The sequence below is a fragment of the Siphateles boraxobius genome, unplaced genomic scaffold, assembly GCF_051911475.1.
Source record: "Siphateles boraxobius isolate OS27281-9 unplaced genomic scaffold, OSU_SipBor_1 400, whole genome shotgun sequence".
NCBI classification, from domain to species: domain Eukaryota; kingdom Metazoa; phylum Chordata; class Actinopteri; order Cypriniformes; family Leuciscidae; genus Siphateles; species Siphateles boraxobius.
Genome location: NW_027509032.1, coordinates 54,651 through 67,500, shown reverse-complemented (window position 1 = coordinate 67,500; position 12,850 = coordinate 54,651). Strand labels below are relative to the sequence as shown.

The 12,850-nt window shown below is 44.0% G+C and overlaps 1 protein-coding gene across 2 annotated transcripts in view; it reads right to left on the bottom strand.

Moving 5' to 3' along the window:
- taldo1 (transaldolase 1) overlaps positions 1-12,850 on the bottom strand; it is a 45,082-nt gene that overhangs the window by 9,850 nt on the left and 22,382 nt on the right. For both annotated transcript variants that reach the window (XM_077197607.1, XM_077197608.1), the window contains exons 2-5: positions 2,380-2,503; positions 2,133-2,240; positions 199-330; positions 1-24 (exon numbers count right to left, since the gene is read on the bottom strand). The exon at positions 1-24 is cut by the window's left edge and continues 152 nt beyond it. In XM_077197607.1, coding sequence (XP_077053722.1) covers positions 1-24; positions 199-330; positions 2,133-2,240; positions 2,380-2,503 — 388 coding nt within the window. The remainder of the gene's footprint in view (positions 25-198; positions 331-2,132; positions 2,241-2,379; positions 2,504-12,850) is intronic.

Genomic DNA, 12,850 nt, shown 5'->3' with positions numbered 1-12,850 from the left:
ATCCCGTGTTTCTCCTCCAACTCCCTGACAAACAGCCAAACACACAGACGTAAGCGGACTCGCTCTCATCCCGTTTCTAAATAATACAGGTGCATTTGATGAATTAGCTTTCACACCATGTGTGCGGTCATCAAGACAACACACCGGAGCAACAGTGTGTAACGCCATCATCTTATAAGCTGTAGTGAACATACTCACCGTCCGGCCTGAATGCCCTCCCACGTGGAGGAGAGTTTGATGAGAATGCGCTCTTTAGCGACTCCTGCCTCCTCGTAGAGAGAGATGAGCCTTCGGGCACGGGACACCATCGCCTCTTTATCAAAGGACAGCCTGGAAATCAAACATCACCTGCCATTCAGAAGCATCTTGTGACAAAAAGCACACTATGCATGTTGTATGGATGGTTGTATGTTGGTGAGGTTTGAAGCTGCTTAAATTGCACTGCTGCTCTTAATTTTGTGCATTAAAACATCAAGAATGCGTCCAGTGGGTACCAGATGCTAACGTAAAAAATCATGAAATGGATGTTTGTGCAGTAACACTTTCCTTAATAAATCATTAACAAAACATTATGTATTGCCCAACAAATCATTTTTTAATGTATATATTCACAAAGCTAGAAATAAGATAAATAAGATAATGTGCTTGCTAATGTTTACTAATGACAGATCATTATTTCATGTTAATTAAAATGCTTACATACGTTTCACTTCTATTTCCCCCTTTCAAATCATATGATAATGCACTTAAAAAAAATCAACAAATGATTTTAACAGATGTTATACAATGATTAAAAGCTTATTTGATCATTTGAAGGCTAAGAAATGTCATTAAAGCGGCACTATGCAGGATTTCCGTTTTTGTCAAAGTACTTGTATTTAACGTTACTGTCGTAAATACCACTCACGCAGATCATAGCATGCCAGATGTAGGACTGGGGCGGTATGGGTTTTTTCTCACCGTGGTTGAAAAGCAAGATATTCCCGCGGTATAGCGGTAAACCACTTTAAATACACCCCCCCAAACGCGCGCGCACACACGTGCGTAACATCCTGAGCAATGAGTCATTTTTGCTTATTTTTAATAACAAAGATACAATTAAATTAAATATCTATATTGTAATTATAAAAAAATATTTTATTTAAAAATTATTAAAAAATATTAAATAACTCGTTTCATGAAATAAGATTTTGGTCATCCTAACCTGTTCAGAATTGTGAAAGGTCAGCAAATGTTAACATGATTGATGATAATGTCAATGTTGCAAACATCTTTGTAAGGACGTACACACAGGCACTTGCTAATTATTATTATTTTATTTAATAAAGGGGAGGGAATGGTCAAAAAGCAGGGAAGGAACAAAGTTTTTTTTAATTAATTTATAAAAAAATGAATTGTAAGTTCTGTCATTTTTTCAGTGACTTTTACTGTTTTCGGTTTTTTTCCCCATTGAGGTATTTTAGCCAGGTATCGTATCAAAGTCATAATTTTGGTATCGTGACAACACTAGTATATAACACATATGATTAGAATGTTGTCCCGGTTTTAAAATAAAGCACAGCAATGATATTAGAGTGTTTCTCCCTTTTCAGGAAAAGTATCGAAATCGCAATTCTTGACTTGGTATCGGTATCGAAACAATAATTTTGGTATCGTGACAACACTAATCGAGATTGGCCTGCGACTGGCGAGTTCGGGGCGTGGCGCTGTCTATTGGTCCGCACTAATAAACGGTTCATGAAGCATGAATGAGTGGCACATTTTCGTCTTAGAGATATGACTGACAGAGATCGTAAACTAATGAATACGGAGAATGTGAGAGCGCTGTGTGATCCGCCACTGGTGTTCTCAGTGCCGCCCGGCAAAATTAAAGTCCCGCTTCCAACACAATCGGCCTATCAGAAGAACTTATCGGCCTATGCCGATATTTTAAAAATGCTAAATATCAGACGACATATCGGTCGACCACTAGTGCAGACCACCTGATGGCGCTAGTGCAGACCACCTGACGGCGCTAGTGCAGGTCACCTGACGGCGCTAGTGCAGATCACCTGACGGCGCTAGTGCAGACCACCTGACGGCGCTAGTGCAGACCACCTGACGGCGCTAGTGCAGATCATGTGACATCTTACCTGGCATCGACTTCAGTGGAGACCCGGCCTGGAACCTTCTTCAGGATTTCCAGACCAAAGCTTACAAACAGCTTGTCCATGGCATTGGTCACCTGCTCTTCCTCACTCCTGAAATTGTATAATATACATTAGATCTTTAAGAAACGATATAACACAACAGTCCCGTTTCTGTCACCCTTTGAACAGGAACGAAGCGAGCGCAGTGAATTCTGCCCACAGTCAGAGGAAAGGACAGGCATGTTCTCACCCCCCGTTAGCCATGGCGTGTTTCATGGCCTGGTCCACCAGGTGCTGGTAGCTGGGCATCTTAGCGGCGGCCAGAATGAGCGACGGGTTAGTCGTGGCGTCCTGAGGCTTGTATTCCTCGATCGCTGCAAGGGGAAACATGACAGATTAAAGCAACAGTGGAGCTGATCTCCTGTGCTCACATAAACAGCAGATGATAACAGCAGATGATATATGACCAGACATGATTACAAGCTGTTAGGTCAATTAAAAGGAGTGTGATCACGGCTGGTGCAACAAAAGATTTCTGGTTCAAAACATTTACCGTTACATACAGCTTGACATCTTTTGACTAGTAAATAATATTGACCCATTGTTCAGCATCTTTGCCAACAAAGATGATTCTGGAGAACTGTCAACTAAAATCTAGTTGTTCGGGTTCATGAGGCTTTGCCTGAACATAATCTGAGCCAATGAATAGGAGATGAGTAATAAAACAAACACTCAGACAATAGGTGTATTCACACCCTAATCCTTTAGCGCATAATAACTGTGTGTGTGTGTGTGAGTGAGTGACTGTGTGAATGTGTCTGAGTGTGTGAGTGAGTGTCTGAGTGTGTGAGTGAGTGTCTGAGTGTGTGAATGTGTCTGAGTGTGTGAATGTGTCTGAGTGTGTGAATGTGTCTGAGTGTGTGAATGTGTCTGAGTGTGTGAATGTGTCTGAGTGTGTGAGTGAGTGTGTGAGTGAGTGAGTGAGTGAGTGAATGTGTGAGTGAATGTCTGAGTGTGTGAGTGAATGTCTGAGTGTGTGAGTGAATGTCTGAGTGTGTGAGTGAATGTCTGAGTGTGTGAGTGAATGTCTGAGTGTCTGAGTGTCTGAGTGTGTGAGTGAATGTGTCTGAGTGTGTGAGTGAATGTGTCTGAGTGTGTGAGTGAATGTGTCTGAGTGTGTGAGTGAATGTGTCTGAGTGTGTGAGTGAATGTGTCTGAGTGTGTGAGTGAATGTGTCTGAGTGTGTGAGTGAATGTGTCTGAGTGTGTGAGTGAATGTGTCTGAGTGTGTGAGTGAATGTGTCTGAGTGTGTGAGTGAATGTGTGAATGTGTCTGAGTGTGTGTGTGAATGTGTCTGAGTGTGTGAATGTGTCTGAGTGTGTGAATGTGTCTGAGTGTGTGAATGTCTGAGTGTGTGTGAGTGTGTGAGTGTGTGAGTGTGTCTGAGTGTGTGAATGTCTGAGTGTGTGAGTGTGTCTAAGTGTGTGAGTGTGTGAATGTCTGAGTGTGTGAGTGTGTCTGAGTGTGTGAATGTCTGAGTGTGTGTGTGTGAGTGAGTGAGTGTGTGAATGTATGAGTGAGTGAGTGTGTCTGAGTGTGTGAATGTCTGAGTGTGTGAATGTCTGAGTGTGTGAATGTCTGAGTGTGTGAATGTCTGAGTGTGTGAATGTCTGAGTGTGTGAATGTCTGAGTGTGTGAATGTCTGAGTGTGTGAGTGAGTGTGTGAATGTCTGAGTGAGTGTCTGAGTGAGTGAATGTGTCTGAGTGAGTGAATGTGTCTGAGTGAGTGAATGTGTCTGAGTGAGTGAATGTGTCTGAGTGAGTGAATGTGTCTGAGTGTGTGAATGTGTCTGAGTGTGTGAATGTGAATGTGTGTGTGAATGTGTCTGAGCGTGTGAATGTGTCTGAGCGTGTGAATGTGTCTGAGCGTGTGAATGTGTCTGAGCGTGTGAATGTGTCTGAGCGTGTGAATGTGTCTGAGCGTGTGAATGTGTCTGAGCGTGTGAATGTGTCTGAGCGTGTGAATGTGTCTGAGTGAGTGTCTGAGTGAGTGAATGTGTCTGAGTGAGTGAATGTGTCTGAGTGTGTGAATGTGTCTGAGTGTGTGAATGTGTCTGAGTGTGTGAATGTGTCTGAGCGTGTGAATGTGTCAGAGCGTGTGAATGTGTCAGAGCGTGTGAATGTGTCAGAGCGTGTGAATGTGTCTGAGCGTGTGAATGTGTGTGTGAATGTGTCTGAGCGTGTGAATGTGTCTGAGCGTGTGAATGTGTCTGAGCGTGTGAATGTGTCTGAGCGTGTGAGTGTGAATGTCTGAGTGTGTGAGTGAGTGTGTGAATGTCTGAGTGAGTGTCTGAGTCTGAGTGAGTGTCTGAGTCTGAGTGAGTGAATGTGTCTGAGCGTGTGAATGTGTCTGAGCGTGTGAATGTGTCTGAGCGTGTGAATGTGTCTGAGCGTGTGAATGTGTCAGAGCGTGTGAATGTGTCAGAGCGTGTGAATGTGTCAGAGCGTGTGAATGTGTCAGAGCGTGTGAATGTGTCAGAGCGTGTGAATGTGTCTGAGCGTGTGAGTGTGTCTGAGCGTGTGAGTGTGTCTGAGCGTGTGAATGTGTCTGAGCGTGTGAGTGTGTCTGAGCGTGTGAATGTGTCTGAGCGTGTGAATGTGTCTGAGCGTGTGAATGTGTCTGAGCGTGTGAATGTGTCTGAGCGTGTGAATGTGTCTGAGCGTGTGAATGTGTCAGAGCGTGTGAATGTGTCAGAGCGTGTGAATGTGTCAGAGCGTGTGAATGTGTCAGAGCGTGTGAGTGTGTCTGAGCGTGTGAGTGTGTCTGAGCGTGTGAGTGTGTCTGAGCGTGTGAATGTGTCTGAGCGTGTGAGTGTGTCTGAGCGTGTGAGTGTGTCTGAGCGTGTGAGTGTGTCTGAGCGTGTGAGTGTGTCTGAGCGTGTGAGTGTGTCTGAGCGTGTGAGTGTGTCTGAGCGTGTGAGTGTGTCTGAGCGTGTGAGTGTGTCTGAGCGTGTGAGTGTGTCTGAGCGTGTGAGTGTGTCTGAGTGTGTGAATGTGTCTGAGTGTGTGAATGTGTCTGAGTGAGTGAGTGTGTGATTGAGTGAGTGTGTGAATGTGTCTGAGTGTGTGAATGTGTCTGAGTGTGTGAATGTGTCTGAGTGTCTGAGTGTGTCTGAGTGTGTGAATGTGTCTGAGTGTGTGAGTGTGTGAATGTGTCTGAATGTGTCTGAGTGTGTGAGTGTGTGAATGTGTCTGAATGTGTCTGAGTGTGTGAATGTGTGTGTGTGAGTGAGTGAATGTGTCTGAGTGTGTGAATGTGTCTGAGTGTGTGAATGTGTCTGAGTGTGTGAATGTGTCTGAGTGTGTGAATGTGTCTGAGTGTGTGAATGTGTCTGAGTGTGTGAATGTGTCTGAGTGTGTGAATGTGTCTGAGTGTGTGAATGTGTCTGAGTGTGTGAATGTGTCTGAGTGTGTGAATGTGTCTGAGTGTGTGAATGTGTCTGAGTGTGTGAGTGTGTCTGAGTGTGTGAGTGTGTGAATGTGTCTGAGTGTGTGAATGTCTGAGTGTGTGTGTGAGTGAGTGAATGTCTGAGTGTGTGTGTGTGTGTGAGTGAGTGAGTGAGTGAGTGTGTCTGAGTGAGTGAGTGTGTCTGAGTGTGTGAATGTCTGAGTGTGTGAATGTCTGAGTGTGTGAGTGTGTCTGAGTGTGTGAATGTCTGAGTGTGTCTGAGTGTGTGAGTGTGTCTGAGTGTGTGAGTGTGTCTGAGTGTGTGAGTGTGTCTGAGTGTGTGAGTGTGTCTGAGTGTGTGAGTGTGTCTGAGTGTGTCTGAGTGTGTCTGAGTGTGTGAGTGTGTCTGAGTGTGTCTGAGTGTGTCTGAGTGTGTCTGAGTGTGTCTGAGTGTGTCTGAGTGTGTCTGAGTGTGTGAGTGTGTCTGAGTGTGTGAGTGTGTCTGAGTGTGTGAATGTCTGAGTGTGTCTGAGTGTGTGAGTGTGTCTGAGTGTGTGAGTGTGTGTCTGAGTGTGTCTGAGTGTGTGAGTGTGTCTGAGTGTGTCTGAGTGTGTGAGTGTGTCTGAGTGTGTGAGTGTGTCTGAGTGTGTCTGAGTGTGTGAGTGTGTGAGTGTGTGAGTGGGACCACCAAAATTGCGGGACCACCAAACCAGACGGAACACACAACAGAGCTTCGTCATGGACGTCCTCAGCATACAGCCGGTGAGTCCCATGAATCTAGTGCTTCTCGACAGGCCATACTGAGTGTAGAGAAACAAGCCGATCGTTTTACTAATCGATGGCACAAACAGGGTGCGAGACCCAAAGGCACTCGAGACATCAGATTGTCACGAGCATCACATATTACTGCAGTAGCATCCTCTACCCCAGATACGGCTCTGACAAGGACTGCAAACACTGGTCTCCTACCACCGCCTATACATCTTGAGAACAGATTTGAAGTATTAATGAATGAGGAATCCCCAAATTTGATGAATGTGATTGAACACAGACTGAATCAACCAGTAGCTAACACTGATGCTAACTGGGGCTCAAGGTCGAGCAGACAGCGGCACTCAGCTCACAGTGCAGCCGAGCCCAGGACTCTGATAGTGGGCGACTCCGTAATCAGAAACATTAATAGCAGGGATACAACAACGTGCTGCCTTCCACAAGCAACAACATCTGATGTAAACAGGGAACTTCAGAACATTCTGATGAAACATAAGACTGCAAATCGACTGATCATTCATGTGGGGAAGAATGATATTCATAAAGAGCAGTCGGAACTTCTTAAAAAGGATTTCAATGAACTTTTTGAAACACTTAAAAGACTGAAAGTTCAAACATTCATCAGTGGACCACTCCCAGCAAGAGGAACAAACAGGTTTTCACGGTTGCTTGGGCTTAATACATGGCTGCAAAAAACCTGCAATATAAAAGGAGTGAACTTTATTGACAACTTCAATCTTTTCTGGAGTCAGAGGCAACTGTTTCAACAGGATGGCCACCACCCAAACAAACTTGGTTCAAGAGTGCTAAAGGACAATATCTACTTCTCCCTCCGTCATCCTTCTGCAATGTGTGCCAATCCACTCAACCTGAATGGCACACACACACCTGGATACAGTATGAATGACCACAGGATTTCACTTCAGCCCCTGAATGGACATGCGGTTGACACATCACACAAGGACAGTGATAACACCACTCAGCCACAACAACCTCTGCTCACGGACACAATCTCAGCTGAGCCCTGCCCACAGAGCTCACCACAGACAGACTGTGACATACCAGCACTGCTCCAATATACAGCACCCAAGGACGACTTTCTGGAAAACAGCCAGGGAAACCAGGACAGCATATTACAGCCTCCAATAACACCAGAGCAAAAATCACTCTCACTGGAAACATTATCACTCTCTCCAGCATCTCCACTTCTGTGCTTCTCAGAGAAAATGGAACAACTGGTGCACGCTGGAACTAGACTATCCCACTCTTTTGCTGCGAGCCCCCAGATACCAACCAAAAAACGCCAGGCCCCACAACCACCAAAGCCTACGGGCCCAGCTCGCCCTCCCCCTCCCCCTGTGAGAGCTCTTCGGCCTCTGCCACAGCGCCAGGGCCCACACCCTCCTCCGGCGGCTCGAGGTGAACCAAAAACAACTGATACCAGCTCTCAGTGATATGTGTCGGGTCCCCGCTATGATAACAATAACTTTCTCAAATGTTTACAGAACAAGCGGGAACCCAGTGTGCCTGTATGTTTTTCTATTGCTGTTCAATTACATGATAGAAAGTCTAAGGCCTTCAAAAGCCGTACAGCAAACCCATCTAATCTGGTGCCTATTACACGACATACCAAGATTGCTGTGGGGACAAAAAGTAAGACTGTTAAGTTAGCACTTTTAAACATCCGCTCACTTAAAAATAAATCACTTTTAGTCAATGACTTAATAACCACATACAACCTGGATTTTATGTTGCTAAATGAAACTTGGCTAGAAGAAAGTTGCAGTGCAACAGTCCTCAATGAAACAGCCCCTCCTAACTTTACTTTTATGAGTGTCTGCAGAGCTGTCAGAAGAGGCGGAGGTTTAGCTGCTCTTTATAAAGATGTCTATCAATGTAAGCAAATATCATTTGGGAATTACCCGTCTTTCGAATATCTGGGTATTGTGTTAAAAGGTGCTCCACGCATTTTACTTATCATTGTTTACAGGCCTCCAAAATACTCTCCAGCTTTTGCTGAGAACTTAACAGAACTGTTAAGTTCTATTTCCTCAGAGTTTGACTGCTTTGCCATTGCTGGAGATTTTAACATTCACATAGATAATGCAGAAAACAATATGGCAAAAGAAATCAAAACTGTTTTAAAAACTTTTGATCTGACTCAGCATGTACATGGAGCCACACATAATCGTGGACACACTCTAGATTTACTTATCAGTAAGGGTCTAAACATTTCATAAATTGTTATTAAGGATGTAGCACTGTCTGATCATTTTTGTATTTTCTTTGATATATTGATCTCTCCTGCCATTGAAGCTAGATCTGTGTCTGTCAAGAAGAGATGCTTAAATGAGAATACTAGTGTACTATTTATGAAGGCTATATCTTTAACACCAAGCATATCTGCTGACTCTGTTGATTTTCTCCTTGATTCTTTTAACTCAAAAGTTAAGAGTGTAATTGATGATATTGCTCCTGTGAAAGTCAGGAAGAAGAGTGGCAGACAAAAAGCACCTTGGAGAAACTCAACAGCAGTGCAAAATATGAAAAGACAATGCAGAAAAGCAGAGCGCATGTGGCGGAAGACAAAACTTGTAGTCCATTATAACATCTACAAAGACAGCATCCATGCTTTCAATAAGGAACTAAGCAAAGCTAGACAGACTTTTTTCTCGAATATTATAAACAGCAATATAAACAACACGCGCACTCTTTTTGCTACTGTAGAGAGACTGACAAACCCCCCAAGCCAGATTCCCAGTGAAATGCTCTCAGTGAGAAAGTGCAGTGAGTTTGCTTCTTTCTTCTCTGAGAAAATCAATAATATTAGAAAGGTGATCAGCTCATCCTTGAGTTGCGCTGGGGTCAGGCAGATCAAACAACAGCACGAGAAAGTAGCAACTATGTCTGATTTCGAAGAAATTGATGGCAAAATTTTGGAAGAAACCGTACAGCAACTAAAAACATCAACCTGCGCCCTTGATGCACTTCCCACATCTTTTTTCAAAAATGTGTTACACAGCTTAGAAGCAGATCTCCTAGAAGTGGTAAATGCCTCACTTCTCTCTGGGAGTTTTCCGACCTCCCTGAAAACTGCTGTTGTCAAGCCCCTCCTGAAAAAGAGCAATCTGGATAAGACCATATTAAACAACTATAGACCGATCTCAAATCTTCCTTTCATAGGCAAGATCATTGAAAAAGTTGTCTTCAATCAGCTGAACAAATTCTTAAGCTCGAATGGATACTTTGACCATTTTCAATCTGGTTTCCGACCGCACCACAGTACAGAGACCGCGCTCATAAAGATAATAAATGATATTCGCTTAAATACTGATACAGGCAAATTATCAGTGCTGGTACTACTCGACCTCAGTGCTGCATTTGACACTGTCGATCACAAAATACTTCTTGACAGGCTGGAAAACTGGGTCGGGCTTTCTGGGATAGTCCTAAAATGGTTCAGGTCATACTTAGGAGGCAGAGGTTATTATGTGAGTATAGGAGACCATAAGTCTGAGTGGACATCCATGACATGCGGAGTCCCTCAAGGCTCAATTCTTGCGCCACTCCTATTCAACCTGTACATGCTCCCAATGAGCCAAATAATGAGAAAGAACCAAATCGCTTACCATAGCTATGCAGACGACACACCACTCTACTTATCCCTATCGCCTAACGATTACAGCCCCATTGACTCCCTTTGCCAATGCATTGATGAAGTAAACAATTGGATGTGCCAAAACTTTCTTCAGTTAAACAAAGACAAAACTGAAGTCATTGCGTTTGGAAACAAAGATGAAGTTCTCAAGGTGAACGCATACCTTCAGTCTAGGGGTCAAACAACTAAAAATCAAGTCAGGAATCTGGGTGTGTCTCTAGAGTCAGACCTTAGTTTCAGTAGTCATGTCAAAGCAATAACTAAATCAGCATATTATCACCTGAAAAATATTGCAAGAATTAGATGCTTTGTTTCCAGTCAAGACTTAGAAAAACTTGTGCATGCTTTCATCACCAGTAGGGTGGATTATTGTAATGGACTTCTCACTGGCCTTCCCAAAAAGACCATAAGACAGTTGCAGCTCATACAGAACGCTGCTGCTAGGATTCTGAGCAGAACCAGAAAATATGAACACATCACACCAGTCCTCAGGTCTTTACACTGGCTGCCAGTTACATTTAGGATTGATTTTAAAGTATTATTACTGGTATATAAATCATTCAATGGCCTAGGACCTCAATACATTGCAGATATGCTCACTGAATATAAACCCAACAGATCACTCAGATCATTAGGATCACATCGGCTAGAAATACCAAGGGTTCACTCTAAGCATGGCGAGTCTGCTTTTAGCTACTATGCCAGCCGCAGCTGGAACCAGCTTCCAGAAGAGATCAGATGTGCTCCTACAGTAGTCACATTCAAATCCAGACCCAAAACACATCTGTTTAGCTGTGCATTTACTGAATGAGCACTGTGCCACTGTTCGTCCGACTGTTTGCACTGTATTTTATTTTATGTTTTAATTATTCTGATTTCTGTATTTTATCTTTTATTCTAAACTGTTTTAATTATTCTGATTTCTTTTGATTATTTTAATTTCTTCTATGTAAAGCACTTTGAATTACCATTGTGTATGAAATGTGCTATATAAATAAACTTGCCTTGCCTTGCCTTGCCTTGAGTGTGTCTGAGTGTCTGAGTGAGTGAGTGAGTGAGTGTGTGAATGTGTCTGAATGTGTCTGAGTGTGTGAATGTGTCTGAGTGTGTGAATGTGTCTGAGTGTGTGAATGTGTCTGAGTGTGTGAGTGTGTCTGAGTGTGTGAGTGTGTCTGAGTGTGTGAGTGTGTCTAAGTGTGTGAGTGTGTCTGAGTGTGTGAGTGTGTCTGAGTGTGTGAGTGTGTCTGAGTGTGTGAGTGTGTCTGAGTGTGTGAGTGTGTCTGAGTGTGTGAGTGTGTCTGAGTGTGTGAGTGTGTCTGAGTGTGTGAGTGTGTCTGAGTGTGTGAGTGTGTCTGAGTGTGTGAGTGTGTCTGAGTGTGTGAGTGTGTCTGAGTGTGTGAGTGTGTCTGAGTGTGTGAGTGTGTCTGAGTGTGTGAGTGTGTCTGAGTGTGTGAGTGTGTCTGAGTGTGTGAGTGTGTCTGAGTGTGTGAGTGTGTCTGAGTGTGTGAGTGTGTCTGAGTGTGTGAGTGTGTGAGTGTGTCTGAATGTGTCTGAGTGTGTGAATGTGTCTGAGTGTGTGAATGTGTCTGAGTGTGTGAATGTGTCTGAGTGTGTGAATGTGTCTGAGTGTGTGAATGTGTCTGAGTGTGTGAATGTGTCTGAGTGTGTGAATGTGTCTGAGTGTGTGAATGTGTCTGAGTGTGTGAATGTGTGAGTGTGTGAGTGAATGTCTGAGTGAGTGTCTGAGTGTGTGAGTGTCTGAGTGTGTGAGTGTCTGAGTGTGTGAGTGTCTGAGTGTGTGAGTGTCTGAGTGTGTGAGTGTCTGAGTGTGTGAGTGTCTGAGTGTGTGAGTGTCTGAGTGTCTGAGTGTGTGAGTGTCTGAGTGTGTGAGTGTCTGAGTGTCTGAGTGTCTGAGTGTCTGAGTGTCTGAGTGTCTGAGTGTCTGAGTGTCTGAGTGTGTGAGTGTCTGAGTGTGTGAGTGTCTGAATGTCTGAGTGTGTGAATGTCTGAGTGTGTGAATGTCTGAGTGTGTGAATGTCTGAGTGTGTGAATGTCTGAGTGTGTGAGTGTGTGAATGTCTGAGTGTGTGAATGTCTGAGTGTGTGAATGTCTGAGTGTGTGAATGTCTGAGTGTGTGAATGTCTGAGTGTGTGAATGTCTGAGTGTGTGAATGTGTCTGAGTGTGTGAATGTGTCTGAGTGTGTGAATGTGTCTGAGTGTGTGAGTGAGTGTGTGAGTGAGTGAGTGAGTGAGTGAATGTGTGAGTGAATGTCTGAGTGTGTGAGTGAATGTCTGAGTGTGTGAGTGAATGTCTGAGTGTGTGAGTGAATGTCTGAGTGTGTGAGTGAATGTCTGAGTGTCTGAGTGTCTGAGTGTGTGAGTGAATGTGTCTGAGTGTGTGAGTGAATGTGTCTGAGTGTGTGAGTGAATGTGTCTGAGTGTGTGAGTGAATGTGTCTGAGTGTGTGAGTGAATGTGTCTGAGTGTGTGAGTGAATGTGTCTGAGTGTGTGAGTGAATGTGTCTGAGTGTGTGAGTGAATGTGTCTGAGTGTGTGAGTGAATGTGTCTGAGTGTGTGAGTGAATGTGTCTGAGTGTGTGAGTGAATGTGTGAATGTGTCTGAGTGTGTGTGTGAATGTGTCTGAGTGTGTGAATGTGTCTGAGTGTGTGAATGTCTGAGTGTGTGTGTGAGTGTGTGAGTGTGTGAGTGTGTCTGAGTGTGTGAATGTCTGAGTGTGTGAGTGTGTCTAAGTGTGTGAGTGTGTGAATGTCTGAGTGTGTGAGTGTGTCTGAGTGTGTGAATGTCTGAGTGTGTGTGTGTGAGTGAGTGAGTGTGTGAATGTAT